Genomic DNA, 15,572 nt, shown 5'->3' with positions numbered 1-15,572 from the left:
TACATCTTCAGTTTAACATAATTCGATAAATTATGAAAGCTCTAACTGATGTTTCATTGTGAAGAATTGTATGAAACTTGAGTAATTCGATATATTTAAAATCTTAATTCTTGTTTTGAATATACTTAAAAATTTTATCAAAATCTCATATGTGTTTTTTACATAAAATATATATCCAAAATTTTAATTCTCGTTTTGAATATAACTAAGGTAGTTTGATGGGGGACAAAGAAAATAATCATCGACGAAACACAATTGTAAACAACGTGCATAAATTAGATAATTAAGATATACGTATATTTATAGCATTCAATAAAAAATAAGAAAAAAATGACTAAAGATTTAAAAAAAAAAGAAACATAAATCACTTACTATTGTGTAAATTTGCTGCATAAATTTTTTGATGAAAATAATGTTTGTGAAATAATACAATGAAGTAACAAGAGTTTGACACTTTCCACTTTGAAAATGGACCTTAACAAACAAGATTAGAAATTCAGAGGTGATGAGTAATAGGCCTTCACTACCCATTTTCAAAATTTTTTAATTGATGGTCGGTTTGCGTCTAGGGATGGCAATGGAGAGGCGTGGGAAGGAGATTTCAATCTTCGTCTCCATAAGGGATATCAATCCTCATCTCTAGTCTATCCTTGACAGTAGAATTTTTTTTCGTTTCCATCAGAGAATCCTCTCTCTGTTAGGGTTAGGATTTCTTAATTCAGATTAAAATTGTCATCTCTATCTGGGTTACCCTCGCACTCTAATAGGTTTGTCCATGATTATATAATTAAGTGATTTTGATTTAAAAATAAAATAATACTAATTATATAATAACACATTATCCACGTATTAGATTATATATTTAAAAAAATATACACACAGTATTGGTCAAAATAAAATACACACACAACATTTTATTGAAGACATCAATGAGAAATTGAGCCAACAACAATAAATTATGGATTAGAAACTTGATAGTTTGATTTGGGCCTAATAAGCTGGAGAATGGACATGACAGAAATGAGCAACATGAGGCCAAGCCCAATATATGAAGCAAGAATGGCTATAGCTCCATGGCTGCAGAAAGTTTCAAATTTGTCACAAATTTTGCTCCACCTTGCATGAGAGTTGCCATACTTCCCTAGCTGCGCCATGAAAACCGCCGCGTTCACCGCGGCTGATATCAAAGTCGCATTCAGCTGTTTTCATAATGTACACAACAAAGTTAAAATTGTGATCGTATATCAGGGAATTTCCTTACAACAACAAACTTTTCATTATAAATTATTCAATTTAAAGAATATTGTTAACAAATTTTAAGAGTGATTTGAAAACTGAATATAAACCCTTCTTATGAAAATGTTTTTTACAAGGGTATTCCTAAGGTTGGATTCAAAGCAAGTTTGTTTGACTTAATATGAGTTTCGCTTAAATAAACCTGAACTCGAGCTAAAATATATTTGAAAATTAATCACGAGCCCAAACCAAAGCCTAATATATACGAATTGGAGCTCAAATCTAAGCTAAAAAATTATTTGAAAACCGATCAGGAGCCTAAACCCTGAGCTAAAATATATTAAAAAAAATTTTTGAATGACACCTGCAAACCACAAGGGAACCAAAACTCAAGCGAACGATTTTAGCAAACTCAAGTCAGCTTCAACTCTTTTACACAAACTCAAATCTTATCCTAGCCAAACGCGAGCTCCTGATCCATGAAGTGAGTCGAATACGAACGAATCATTCTCTAGGTTTGACAAGCTCAAGCTAAGCTCTCCTAAAAACGAGTTAAAATTGAGTTTCACCCTATTCAGGTTTGATTTGACTCTAATCCAACCTTAGGTGGACCTATAGGGTCAAGAAGTTAAATGTAAAATAATGAAATATTGACCCTAAAATTTTACATTTAACTCCTTAGATTTCATTATTTTTTGTTGACTCACATAAATTTTATTTTTGTTTAACCTTACCTCTCTTAAGTTATATTTTTGGGTCCGTCACTATTTTTTTAAACAACTGTAAAAAAAAACTAAGATAAGAAATATGTGAAATAACATTATTAGTTCGACAATAGAGGATAAAAACGAAAGTAAACGGTGTTATTCAATTACCATTCTTGGTGATTATAAATAGATCCAGGGGTAATTATTAATAATAATGTTATCTTGGATAAGGAAAATTGATGTACCATGTCCAAAATGGCAACCATGCCATGGCGAAGGTGAAGCTTCCCTCCAAGGATGCTCACTAATATCATAAGCAAGTTATGAAGGCTCACCAATGCAGTACCTATCACAAAGAACCTGCATTATCAATCACTAAAATTAGCCATTTGACAATTTCGTCCCATGGACTAGGGTTACAATCACGCTGAACCGAGTATTGTTGAGTTTGAGCTCGGTCCATTAGTTTTACACAAAACTTGAACTCAACTTGAAAAATTATAGTTAAACTTTTTAGTTTATATATTTAACATTATCTCACTCATTCCAAGTACATAGCTGGGTTGCATATATGAATTTTAAATGTTGAGGGGGCAAGATAAAATTCTTTATATTAAGATATACAAGTTTTGTATAGGTAAATGTAAGTTTTGGGAGGATAAATGTAGATTTTAAGGGTATAAGTGAAAGATTTGAAATTTTTAGAAATTTTTTAAAATCATATCAAATTGCACTGTAAAATAATGAATTTATCGAACTGAAAAACAGTGAACTTGAGTTTGGCTCAATAATAAATAAGTTGAACCGCGAGTAGCTTGTAAGCGACTCAATTTGTTTACAACCCTATTTAAGCATGAAAGGAAACTTACACAAAAGCAGGAGTGTGCTGAAACTTGGCAGTGAGAGTGGCTTTAATGGAAGTGGTGCCCATGGTGGCAACCACAAAGGTGTTGGTTTCTTTGTTGAGAGCCATGACAATTGTGGCAGTGGCAGTCGCACAAAACGCCAAAACTCTCAGCAGCAAAAGGGCCCAATTTTTGGGCTTGGCTGATTGCACCACTACTGGGGCTCTTGACTCAGGTTTGTTGGTATTTTGTGAGGCCATACTTGAGAAGGAAAATCAGAGAGATGAAGCAAGAAAGTTGAAGCTTTGTGTTGCCTACAACAATGGCGAAATGGGTTAATATATAGAGATAAAGAAAGACAAAACAGATGACCAAAATCAATTGTAGAGTTTCATAAGGCAAATACAGACACAGGTAGATTTCAATGGGTGGTCTAACCAACAACATAGTTTTCCTATCAAAGTGTTTGGTGGGTAGGAAAATTTTTAATTATACCTATTTGTGAAAAGTTTAATATATTTGGCAAATGACATTGTCCCACCCAAACTTTGATGAAATAAATTTGTCACCCTTTAAGTTTGAAAAGTCTTTTTTCCACCTATCTATAAAATTTGTTAGTGTAAATCACTTGATTTCATTTTAAATTACTGATTTTTTGAAGTGAAATTACAAAACTGTTTTACTTGATAAAAATATCAATTATCTATATATATATATATATATATATATATATATATATATATATATATATATATATATATAATATTTATTTTTCAATTAAAATTACTAAAATACTTCAACCTAATTTTAAATAATTTTATAATTATTATTTCTTTTTTTCTTATTTATTATTTTCTTTATTCTTTGTTTTGTCTTCGTCACTACTATCACCTTTCTTATCCATTTCTCTCGTCTCCACCACTATCATAATCACACTATCATTTCATTGTCGTTGTTCTTGTTGTCAACTATATTTATTTAAACAGTGTTTGACAACACCACCATGTTACATTCTCACAAGTCACCTCAAAAAACCACCACCACCCGCACAAACCTCTTCACACCATTAAAGGACCACCTCCCTACCTTATCACAATTTCCATTTGCTTCAAAATCTTCCATAATACAAACAATAAGTTATATGGAATCAAACTAAAACACAACAAAAGAAAAAATGGAAATTGGGGTCGACAACTAAGTAAATCTATTGATGCCACTTGCACAAACCGCAATTCGTCAACACAAAGAAAGGTGGGTTGGTTGGTTGGTTGGTTATATTCTCTTATGTTTGCTTTTCTTTGAATATTTTGATACGTATTTATCTTTAACTATATATCAGATTCACTAGATAGGAAACTCGACTTTGTATTGTTGTTGAGTTGTCAAACTTAATCCACCAAAGGATTCATGGAATTTCTGTGGATTGCATCAGGGGAAATCTAACAAAGCGAGGCAATTTTCAACTGCTGAGGTAGAGCAATGAAAAAACAATTAAATGATGGCACTTAGAATGAAGATGGGTTGGAAAAAGACAATGAACAAAGAAGGAAGAAAGAAGAAAAAGAAGGGAGAAAAGAAAACACAAAAAAAAAAAAAAAAATGTAAAAAGCACTTTAGACATTTTTTTGAAATGAATAAAATTATAATTATAACTTTTATATATTTAATTGGTGTTAAAATACGTTAGAATTTTATAAAAATTTATATAAAATAACCTTTTTTATTTTTAAAATTAGTTATTTTTATTCAAATGAAATGATAGAACATTTTTCAATATATTTAATAGATGGTAAATTATATTAATATTTTATAAATTTTTAGATAAAATAACTTTTTTACCTTTCTAATTTAACGATGATTATTAACAAATGTAAATAACAGATGAAAAATAATATTTTAAACTTAAAAAGTAAAAAATTATTACATCATCAAAGTTCGGATGGAACTTTGGCTATATGTTTTTAGGTTCGATGTCTTGTTTATGTGGTTTGAATAGCAAATTAAAGCTTTTTTCTTGTCACCTTTGTGACTTGGAAGTTAATTATATGAAAATTATCTCCTTTTTATCTCTAATTTCAATTTATTATCCAATTATTTACTGGAATAATTTTGATTATACATGAAAACCATATTTGGGTGCTGGCAATGTAGAAAATAAATAAACAAATAAAGAGTCCACTCAATAACTCAAAATTTTTATCCAACATGAAACCCTAATTTATAGTTTTTGAAAACTCACAGTTTATCGGATAAAAATATAATGCGATGTCAAGAGTTAGATTCAATTCAAACTATTAGAGTTTGGAATTGAGTTCAAATAAAAAGAGTCAAAATTGAGTAAAAAAATTAAACTTATTTTCATAAAAGCAAGTTAAATTCAAACCAATTTAGGTTAGACTGCTCTAAAAATTGAAAAATACTCTAATAATTGAAAAACATAAACTACTTTAATAAATAAAGTTAGCTCTAAATTAAATTGGTTTGATATAAAAAGTTGATTCGATATAAAAAACTAGTTTGACTCAAATTCGTTTATGTCAAACTCGAATCAAACTTAAAACAAAAAGGTCAATTCCTTTCTAAAACCAACTTAAACTCGAATTAGAAGGAGTTCAACTTGATCCAACCTACAAGTTGAAAAAATCACTCGATTTAGTTCAAGCTTGAATGATAGTTCAATTCAAGTGATGTTAAACAATTCTCAAAACAATATTGTTTTGTCATTAACCGCAAACTAAAACCATAAATCCAAAACCATTGAATAGCAAATTAAAAAGAAACGCATATTCAAATTAAACTTTAAACTTCAAAACATAACCAAACTCGAGCTACCTTTTACTTCGACTAGATAAACTCAAACCAAACTTGAGTTGTTCTATTTTTCACTCAATTCATATCACCCTTACCAATAACAATGGATTGATATCATAAATATTATTTACTATTTTTGTCACTTCATAATCATTCAAATAATTGTTGTCATGTTAATTTGTACAATTTGTTTGCACATCCTTAACCACTCAACCAGTAATAGCCAACCCCTCAAAGCCCCTACTACTGACTTGCTCTTTTGTGAGAAACAATCCAACAAAATCCTAAATTTTAGATATGGCAATATAAGGAACACAAAAAGTGACCTCATTTTCCATGATTTTCTTAAACTTGACTTACAAATCTCTAATATAAACACAAAAATTATAAAATTTTACATAGAAAAATAAGTAAATATGTATAATTTATATATAAGTAGATCCATTATTCTGTTCACTGGAAAGCTACAAGCATTAACAGCACATTCAACTTCCATATTTATGCATCTTGACACAAACATAAGTTCAATATTAATAATCACACAAATTACTTAAACAATTTGTCCCCTTTTCCACTACTTGTGCCCTGAAAATGTACATCGCACATTTAAAATTTCTTCAGCATCTCATTTTAGAAAATGTTCTTTTTTTTTCTTTTAACTGAATGAATATCAATTGATAGCTCCACCACAATATACGCAAGCACTAATCAAGTCCATCTTTCAAGCAATGTCTAATAAGGATTAGGACTGGGACTGCTTATACCGATTATCCCCGCAACATCACAGAAGCCCATTTGATGATTTATTTCTTATCTGTTGTGACACCGACAACAACGTTGCTCACCTGGAATGTTCGATAGAAACATGCATCAGCAATGTTTTTTGCCCAAGAAAGAAGGTAAAATCTAAGAAAAAAGAAATGGTAAGACAATTTTACAGATACTAAATTGAGAACTACTAACCAATTTCCCGCTTTCGTCAACAGTCATAGGGTTTTCGACAACAACAGTTTGTGTCTGAGACTGGGGGAGTTGAAACAAAAGGAGAGTGAAGGATTCAGTTAGCATCAAACAAATCAACATGACACAATTTTCTGATCCTGGAAAATTATCAAATTCAGTGACTTACCGTTGAAGAAGAAGGTGATGTACCAGAAGCGGCTGTTGCATTAGATCTGTTTGCCGGAAGTGGAACCCTTACATTTGGCATCTGCAAAATTTGGGAGAGATCAAAACTTACAAAGGGTTGAAAAGGTTATGGAAGCAAAATTTCTAGTAGTTCTTTGGTTGATGGAAACAGCCTACACTAATTACAAACTGAAACTGCATACACAAGCAAGGTAATGCAAAGAGAACAGCTCCAGCTTAAATGAAGTGCTACAATTATTTTTGGCTGGACCAAAGAATGAAACTGATTAACATTAACTAATAGTTTCATTAAAACAAAATCTAACAACTTGTAATGAATCGTGAAGCAATACAAAGATGTCTGAGAATGATCATGCTAGAGTAAGATTGTACCTAAATTCTGAAATAAATTGAGATTATAACACAAGGATAACTGGATTTTTAAAATGAAGAGCTTCCTACAATTTGAAGTTAAGAATCAATTGCAAAGCAATGCGCGCGCGCACACACACACACACACACACACACACACATATATGAGGGGTTAAAAAAGTACTTGGATTTGATTTGAAAGCAGAAGGCTGGCCAAAATTGAAGGACCAGATTGTCATATTAAATAGAAACACAATCAGCGACCATGCTCTAAAACTAAATGACTTTCCATTCATCAAAATATTAGAAAAACAAAAGATTATATGGTTATTTATTTGAACTCAACACTTATTTTTCTTCATCTTACAAGTTCCAAGAGTATTTCAAAGTACCTAATAAGACATTATATTCAATCTTAGACTAATAATACACCTTAAATTGCTGGGAACAGCCAGGAAATCTATACTCAACTGTGGAAGTACCCCTGCTACAGAGGAATTGAAGAAACTACAGTTCAGCCTCTGACTGAAAAAACAAACAAAAATTTTTTATCCTAACAAAACAACTAAACAAGAACTTAGCTGTAGACAATATGTGACAAACTTTATACTCCTGGCCCTCCTGGGTCCTAAGCCAAGGGTTCACAGATTTAGAAGCCAAAATTGCTGAAACCAAAACAGAAAGTTGACTTCTTTCATGGCGCGAATAGTATGGTTACAGATCTTTAGAAAACCTCTATTCTGTTCCAACTAATGATAATGTCTATAATAACTTCAATACTATGCAATCATTTTCGAAAGAATGAATCTCCACTAACAATCCACTAATTAACGTGACTATCAGAACTTCTTAAAACACTAAAAAAAAAAAATACTCAAATTCTAAATAATGCCGGGCATAACAAGTTTCAAGACATTTCATATACTTACACCGACATTAGTAACATAGTGACAGACTGCACATTTAACTGATGGAGCTCCATAAGGGTACATTAGGGTTGTCCGGCAGTTGCCACAGTTGACATGAGCAACCTGGTTAGGAGCTATTTACACACAAGAAAAAATCCATGACAAACAAATCAGTAATTTAACAGTTAGAGAAATGAAGCCACAAAGAAAACAATTAGAAATATACAGCAGTGCAATTAAAGGATGTCGAGAAATGAGATGAATTGTCACAGCAAGTATACATATTGACCGCATCCAATTCATACATGATTTGAAACAGTACCCAGAACACATTTGTTAACCATAATTTAGAGAAACCAATAACCAAAATTTTGTTATTAATGAAGAATCATACAACTGATGCAAGACTAGACTTCCATGCAAATTACACTTAAACTCAACACTAGATCTACAGCAGCAAACAGCTTTCATGTCAATTTTAAGACAATATTCAAATAAGATCATAGTTGATGTCCTTCAAAGGTGGCAGCATTTGTTTCCTTCAAAAAAAAATTCTCCAGTTCAAAATTCCTTAAAAGTGTTAATAAACTCCACCAGAGAATATTATTATGGCAGGTGATAAAAGTTGATTGCACCTAGTACATACTAAGAAACAGAGCCACAGCCTCAAGCACATGTGTGCAGAAACTAATGTCTTATCTGCACACATATGAGAGTGCACACCTCAGAATACACAAAAAATAACCAGAAATATGCATAATTTGGCTTGATTTGGAAATAGAATGTCAAAGGGTTGTGCAGCATGCATCAATAAAAATATATATTCCAAAAGTACTAATCATAAACTTCATATCTTAGGCCTATAATTTACATGGTGCAAGATTCACGGTGTGGCAGCAGGAGCATCTCACACTTGTTGCCCCCCGAGTATACATTAGCAATGTCCTGCAACCTCCACATATAAGTTGGGACATTTCCATACCTGCAGCACATTATACAAACTTAGATGATAAACTCCAAAAAAGTAGATTTTACCATTTCCTGCAACATTTTATCCACAAATTAACTCAATTTTAATCAGAAAATAATAAACATCCATGGGAACTTTCACCACACTATCCTTCTTGAATATTGGTACTTTGTCCTGCCTTTTACACTAAGCTCCATGCCTTTAATTTTGGTCTAAAGTCAAATTTCTAATTTTTTTTGACAAGTAAAGAATACCTGAGAATGTTACTTGGTTATTTAGTTATCAATTAACTTTTCTGATGCAAGGAACAGAATAAATATAAAAATAGTGCAAGAATGACTGGAGACAGAGACACAGAAGAAAAAGAAAAGTACATAAAGTTAATATAGGGGCTGTCTAATATGCAATCGTGATGCAATTTTGTAAGTATAGGCATATTACAGAATTACATAACATACTGTTAACATTTTGTAAGTGTTGGATCAGTATGATTATTTAGGGATTTATTTCTATAATTCGTTAATCATAATTTATGGTTTCCCCACTCACTGAAACTCATAATTCTGCCATTGAAATCAGGCACATTAATGCAATATACACATCATAGGAAATTAACAAAGCTATAAAGTCAATCCCTAGGGAAGTTGATCACATGCATAATTTTCAACAGAAGTGACATTTTCTACCAAGATTTGCCTGCTCTTTCTACCTCAACAGAAAGAGTGAAAACATTATGGAATATCATGGGCACAACAATATATTTTAGCTAAAAACAAGTGTAGTTTAAGTTAGTAATGAAATATACTTTAATCCTAAAAAAATATAGGTGAAAGAGAAATTGAAAGCAGTTTCCTATATGCAATAAATACTCTATAATGCCAACATCTGAAAATTTGTACTTCCAGTATTTGCTAAAATATACCCCAAACTCCCTCAACCAACTAGTCTACTACGATAAGTTTCATGGTAGGCGGCCTTCCAAGATAACCCAAGTTTCTGAAAAAGAGAAAACTTCAAGAAACAATTGTCCACAACTATATGCAAAAATAACTACTGGAAAGGCAGAAAGTCCACAACACAAACGTTCAAACAAACATTTCAAGTATTCAAGCATGCAGATAACATCCAAATTTGCCAAAGGATGGAAGAATACCAGAAAGAGGCACAGATGTAATCGTATTGCATAACGCGCAACAAACATTCGTTGCTCCTCTGGGATAAAGAAGAACGCTCCTACACCCATTACACACAATTTGACTCTGCATAGCTGAAATTCGTTAAAACATTAAATGAGGCTGCTTTCCAACAGAACCAACATAAAAGAAAATTAAAAGAAACTTTGTAGCCAACCATAAAAACTTGTACACAGAATTAACTTCTCCAATCTGACTGTTATCATACACGGTTAAAAAAAAAAAAATTGAACACAAAACTGACTTAGAAAGAGAAAATTAACAAAGCCCAAACATAGAAATCTCAAAATTTTTGAGATACTTCCTCAGCACTAGCTCAATTTAATCTACAAAATTCACAATTTTTTTTTTAACAATTTCAGTAAAAAATTCCGATAAGACCCAGAAGGATAATCAAACAAACCTTTAGAATTAATCAATGAATCACCTGATTATCTAGAAAAATAACTCCGGTTCCAACGCTTGAAAGCCCAATCAAAATTTGATAATTTTTTTCCTTTTCTTCCTCTCCTACCTCTTATTCTGCGAAGAAAGAATGAAACGAACCCAAATTCAATGAAAATCCCAAAATTACGGCAAAAAAATCCAAAAAACGAAGTGGGTTTAAACAAATTTACCTTGAAAAGGAAGAGAAAGAATTGGATTCAATATGAATACGACGACGATAAAGACGAAATTCGATGAAACCGAAGAAAAAAGGTAGAGAGGAGCGTGAAATTGAAGATAAAAATGAAGAAATTAACACGTAGTTGACGAAATTGATCGTTGAATTTAGCTGGGATTGAGTTGGGATTTGAGAATTGAAATTGATTGTATGTATATATATATATATATATATGTATGTATGTATGTATGTATGTATGTATATATATATATATATATGTAAATAATTTGGAAAAAGATTGAAAAAAATAAAAATGATAATTTTATTAAGGGAAATTATTAACTTTGGCCAATTTACTCATTCATTAAGCAAAAATGTCCAATTTTTTTATTCATAAAAAAATACCCAATTTTTCTATTCATAAAAAAATACCCAATTTTTCTATTCTTAACAAAAATGCCCTAAATTTTTTCTAAATTATTAAAATTACCCTTCACCACATTATTGAAATTGATTGTGTGTATATGTATATGTATGTATGTATGTATGTATATATGTAAATAATTTGAAAAAAGGAAATTATTAATTTTGGCCAAATTACCCATACATTAAGCAAAAATGCCGGATTTCTCTATTCATAAGCAAAAATGCCCAATTTTCCTATTCCTAAGCAAAAATGCCCTAAACTTTTTTTAAAATACCAAAATTACCCTTCACAACATTTATATAAACATTCTTTCTCACTCTTATTACACATACTTTTCATCTCACTAAAACACTCACTCTCACTCTCATTTTTATTTAATATCAATAAGTATGAGTTCGTTCAGACGAAAAAAATTCGTATTTCTAAATTCAAATAAAAAAAAGGCTATTCGTGGAAAAAAAGTAATTATACGAATCTTAACCTAAAAACTTTATTTTATTTGTTAAATCCAGTTTATATGTCATGTAAATGGGGTACTTGAATATTAGATAATAATATAGGGGTTAAATGTAATGTTAGATAAATATAGGGGGTATTTTGATATTATATAATATATAAAAGATTTAAATAACATGTTAAGAATAGATAAATATATTTTGATACAAGACAACATACAAGGGTGTTAAATATAGTGTTAGATAATTATGAGGGGTCAAATGAAATGTTATAAAAATATGAGGGCATTTTTTATATTAAACATTGTAAGAGCATTATAAATGAAATTTTAGAAATAGATAGATGTATTTTGATATGAAACAACATACAAGGGTGATAAATGCAATGTTAGGTAATTATATGGGGTAAAAAATAATATTAAAAAAATATAAGGGGTATTTTAAAATTATATAATACATGAAAGATTTAAATAATAGATTAAGAATGGATAGATGTTTTTTGATACAAGAGATCATAAAATGGCATTAAATGAAATGTTAGATAATTATAGGGGGTTAAATGAAATGTTAAGAAAAAATGGGTGTATTTTGATATTTCATAATTTATGAAGGATTTAGAAACATGTTAAGAATGAATAAATATATTTTGATAATAGGAAACATATGAGGGTATTAAATGAAATATTAGATAAGTACGTGGGGTTAAAAAAATAATAAAAAATATATGAGGCATTTTGATATTAAACATAATAAAAAAACTTTAAATGAAATGTTAATAATAGATAGATAGATAAATGATACATTTTGATACAAGGTAACAGAAAAGGTTGTTAAAAAATTATTAGATAATTATAAGGGTTAAATGAAATATTAGAAACACATAAGAGGTATTTTGATAATAAACATTGTAAAAATGTTTTAAATGGAATGTTAAGAACAAATAGATGTATTTTGATACAAGATAACATACGAGGGTGTTACATAAATTGTTAAATAATTATAGGAGCTTAAATTAAATATTAAAAAAATATGAAGAGTTTTTTAATATAATAATTTTAGTGTGAATAATTTTTTCATTTCATATTTGTTCGAATTAGTTGTTTGAGTATTTCTTTATTTCGTCTTATATTTGATAGTAACATCACTCAAATCATATATCATTATTTCCGTGACAAGATTATTTAAAAAATGAAATCAAAAGGATATTCATATATAATGATAGATAAAGTACATCATACACATACGCACATACAATAAATATATATATAAGAACATATGAAGAACGATAAATAAACAATAAGCTAACTAAATATGCACTCGTGATCTATTCGATATAGTGAAAATACAACTGCGATGCTAAATTTTCCCCCCAACCCACGGTATTCAAGGCATCAACCCACTGTCACATGGCAAATTTCAAAAACACCCGTTGTGGACTAACTAGTCTCAGCTAGCTCCCTAATGTTTTGAAAACGCTACTTAACCCCTAACCCATAATCAATCCCTCTTGACTGTGGGAGAATTCGTCCTGACCGTGGGATACACTGTTCCCACGGTCAGATTATCGATCACTTCGAACGCATTTTTAGACCAAAAATTTGTCGTTTCGACCTTCAATTTCAACACATATCAAATCTACATAGGCTATAACATAAAACCTCTCAACAAATTCAACAAAAACAACCAAGAATCAAAACATTTTAAGTATTGTTCAAAATTGAAATCCTAAAGTTTTAAACCGCAAAATCTCACTCAAATCTCAATAATATGAACAATAATTTGATTCAAATAAGATTAGGGAAGATATACTAACTTTCTTTGCCATTTTCAGTCGTCGAAAAGCACAAAAATCACCGAAAATTTCTTCGACTGTGGGATGACTGTGGAGCGCAAATTTTCTTTGAATTTGCACAGTGAAAAACGTGGAAGATTACTGTGGGAAAGAAGAAAATTTTCTTTGTTTATATAGAGGGGCAGTTTGGTCATTTTATAAAAGTTGGGCATTTTTGTTTTAACCTGATTATTTTGAACAATTTCGCTTAGACCCCTTTAATTTTGGCCATTTATTATAATTTCCCTTATATTAATTATAACTTATAAGGGTTATTAATAAGAAAAATAATGTCTATTTTTTTAAATATATATTATTATATCCATTTTTCCTAAATAATAACAAGGTAGTGATATATGTAAAAAAATTTAAAATTTAAAAGTTGATTGTAATATTTTTAACATAATGATGTGATTTTTAAATTTTATTATTTTTATTATATATATATATATATATATATATATATATATATATATATTTTTTTTTTTTTTTTTTTTTATAATACGATATACGTTATATAATATGAAAAATCAAATTTTTTATACAAGATATCATATATGATTTGATTATCATAAATAAGATATTTTAAATTTTATTTGATTGAATAATTTATTTTTTATTACTTAAATCAAAATAATCTAAATTTTTTATTATTTTATTCTTATTTTTTAATTTTTTAAAATAAAAATACTTTACTTTTAATTAATATAATAAATAATATTAAAAATATTTTACAATAATTATATACAAAATTATTTAAGTTAAAAAATATTTAAGTAAAAAATAATTTGGATTAAACTTGTTGAATCCAAATTCTTTTCTAATGAAATTGTGCAAAAAAATTGGTTGCATATTAACAAGTGACATCAACATATTCCACCTGAACTTCGTCACTAGGAGTAAACTCTGAACTTCGATGAATTTATAGTTAATTATCCTATAAATACCTTCAGTCCATAAATCTGATGACAATGCATGCTAATTTTCTCAATCATCTAAGATGCATCTCTTAATCTTAAACTCCGATAATTTTTTATATGTAATACATATAAAAACTACGGTGAAAATATTTTTTTTTAAACCCATTTTCTCTATATAAATCGAACTAGGTTAAAACAAATATTAGGTACTCTGACTATGTGAATAACATAACTGTGATATAACATTATATGTGTATATGCATAAAGAATCTCATGGATATCCCCTTACAACAACTTTTATAAAAACATATCGATAAAAACTAATATGAAAAAAACATGTTCTTGTAAGTGTAATGAAAGACTGTAAACTACAAAATGTCTCACACAAATACAATGGATATTCTAAGTCTACATGTATACTTCGCAACATAATAATGGCATATGAATCGACAACATTCCTTGTAGAAGAATAAGACATCTATCACGATCAATGCAGACCCAGAAATTTTAAGGATAATTTTAATATTTTTAATATGTTAAATTAATAATTTTTCAAATCTAAAATTGTATTAAAATTCTCATTTTTCGTACCCAAGAGGGATAACTACAAATATTTAAAATCCAAAAGGGTCAGTTGACCTTCTTAAACCCCCCTAGGGTCCGTCACTGATCCCGACTACATCTAAACTCTTCTAGTGGCAACAACACTCAGATGAATATAATAAGTTTCTTGGCTCTTTTGAAAATCCTTCATAAAATTAAGAACAACACTGCAGTACCTCAAACAATGATATCTACAGTTCTCTTCAAAGAATTTCAGTTGTGGAGAACAGCACCAGCAAGTGAAAATATAACTAGCTTAAGAACACAAGGGTGTTTACACAGAATTTAAAAAACAGATGGCAAGCACGTAGCGGTCATGGGAAGATAATGGCACATCCACACCCTTGCCAGTCTACATTCTTGAAGAAGTCTTCACAAGAATTAAAATAAAGACACATTTAAATTTGGGCTCGTTCATAAAGGTATTCGGGAAATGTACACCAAAAGAGTTTGCCTATTCAAGAACAAAAACTGCTTCTGTGACCGGAAATAGAGCAATCCTAAAGCTTCTAATTTTTCACATAAAATTGGTATCCAAGCAAACCCAGAAATAAATAATACA

At 29.8% G+C, this 15,572-nt stretch overlaps 2 protein-coding genes across 4 annotated transcripts; both read right to left on the bottom strand.

The window, feature by feature from the left end:
- Positions 1-884: 884 nt before the first annotated feature.
- Positions 885-3,133, bottom strand: LOC123228289 (CASP-like protein 1B1). Of its 2 annotated transcripts, none has more exons than XM_044653638.1 (3): positions 2,813-3,133; positions 2,189-2,303; positions 885-1,145 (listed from the first exon to the last, which is right to left on the bottom strand). In XM_044653638.1, exons 1-3 carry the CDS (start codon positions 3,046-3,048, stop codon positions 957-959), a joined length of 540 nt encoding a protein of 179 aa, XP_044509573.1. In that variant the 5' UTR covers positions 3,049-3,133; the 3' UTR covers positions 885-956. The 2 variants fall into 2 exon arrangements, with proteins under 2 accessions (XP_044509573.1, XP_044509572.1); XM_044653637.1 differs by having other exon boundaries at positions 885-1,199; positions 2,813-3,131.
- A 2,865-nt stretch (positions 3,134-5,998) lies between these two features.
- LOC123227595 (protein LSD1-like) lies at positions 5,999-10,980 on the bottom strand. 2 transcript variants are annotated; one of them, XM_044652652.1, is made up of 8 exons: positions 10,788-10,980; positions 10,574-10,692; positions 10,131-10,244; positions 8,879-8,989; positions 8,029-8,141; positions 6,729-6,809; positions 6,563-6,622; positions 5,999-6,444 (listed from the first exon to the last, which is right to left on the bottom strand). In XM_044652652.1, exons 3-8 carry the CDS (start codon positions 10,240-10,242, stop codon positions 6,403-6,405), a joined length of 519 nt encoding a protein of 172 aa, XP_044508587.1. In that variant the 5' UTR covers positions 10,243-10,244; positions 10,574-10,692; positions 10,788-10,980; the 3' UTR covers positions 5,999-6,402. The 2 variants fall into 2 exon arrangements, with proteins under 2 accessions (XP_044508587.1, XP_044508586.1); XM_044652651.1 differs by having other exon boundaries at positions 10,598-10,692; positions 10,788-10,979.
- Between the last annotated feature and the right edge of the window lie 4,592 nt (positions 10,981-15,572).

Source organism: Mangifera indica, chromosome 10 (genome assembly GCF_011075055.1).
Source record: "Mangifera indica cultivar Alphonso chromosome 10, CATAS_Mindica_2.1, whole genome shotgun sequence".
NCBI lineage: Eukaryota > Viridiplantae > Streptophyta > Magnoliopsida > Sapindales > Anacardiaceae > Mangifera > Mangifera indica.
This window is presented reverse-complemented; position numbering and strand designations above follow the sequence as displayed.

Bases quoted from the DNA above. Each gene is read 5' to 3' on its own strand.
- LOC123228289 (XM_044653637.1), bottom strand. From the start codon at position 3,048: ATGGCCTCACAAAATACCAACAAACCTGAGTCAAGAGCCCCAGTAGTG. The intron at 2,304-2,812 runs GTAAGTTTCCTT...TTGATAATGCAG, and splicing joins CAGCACACTCCTGCTTTTGT to GTTCTTTGTGATAGGTACTG. The intron at 1,200-2,188 runs GTACATCAATTT...TTATGAAAACAG, and splicing joins TGGTTGCCATTTTGGACATG to CTGAATGCGACTTTGATATC.
- LOC123227595 (XM_044652652.1), bottom strand. From the start codon at position 10,242: ATGCAGAGTCAAATTGTGTGTAATGGGTGTAGGAGCGTTCTTCTTTAT. The intron at 8,142-8,878 runs GTAAATTATAGG...GTGTGTAAATAG, and splicing joins CACCGTGAATCTTGCACCAT to CTCCTAACCAGGTTGCTCAT. The intron at 6,445-6,562 runs GTTAGTAGTTCT...CGAACATTCCAG, and splicing joins TTGACGAAAGCGGGAAATTG to GTGAGCAACGTTGTTGTCGG.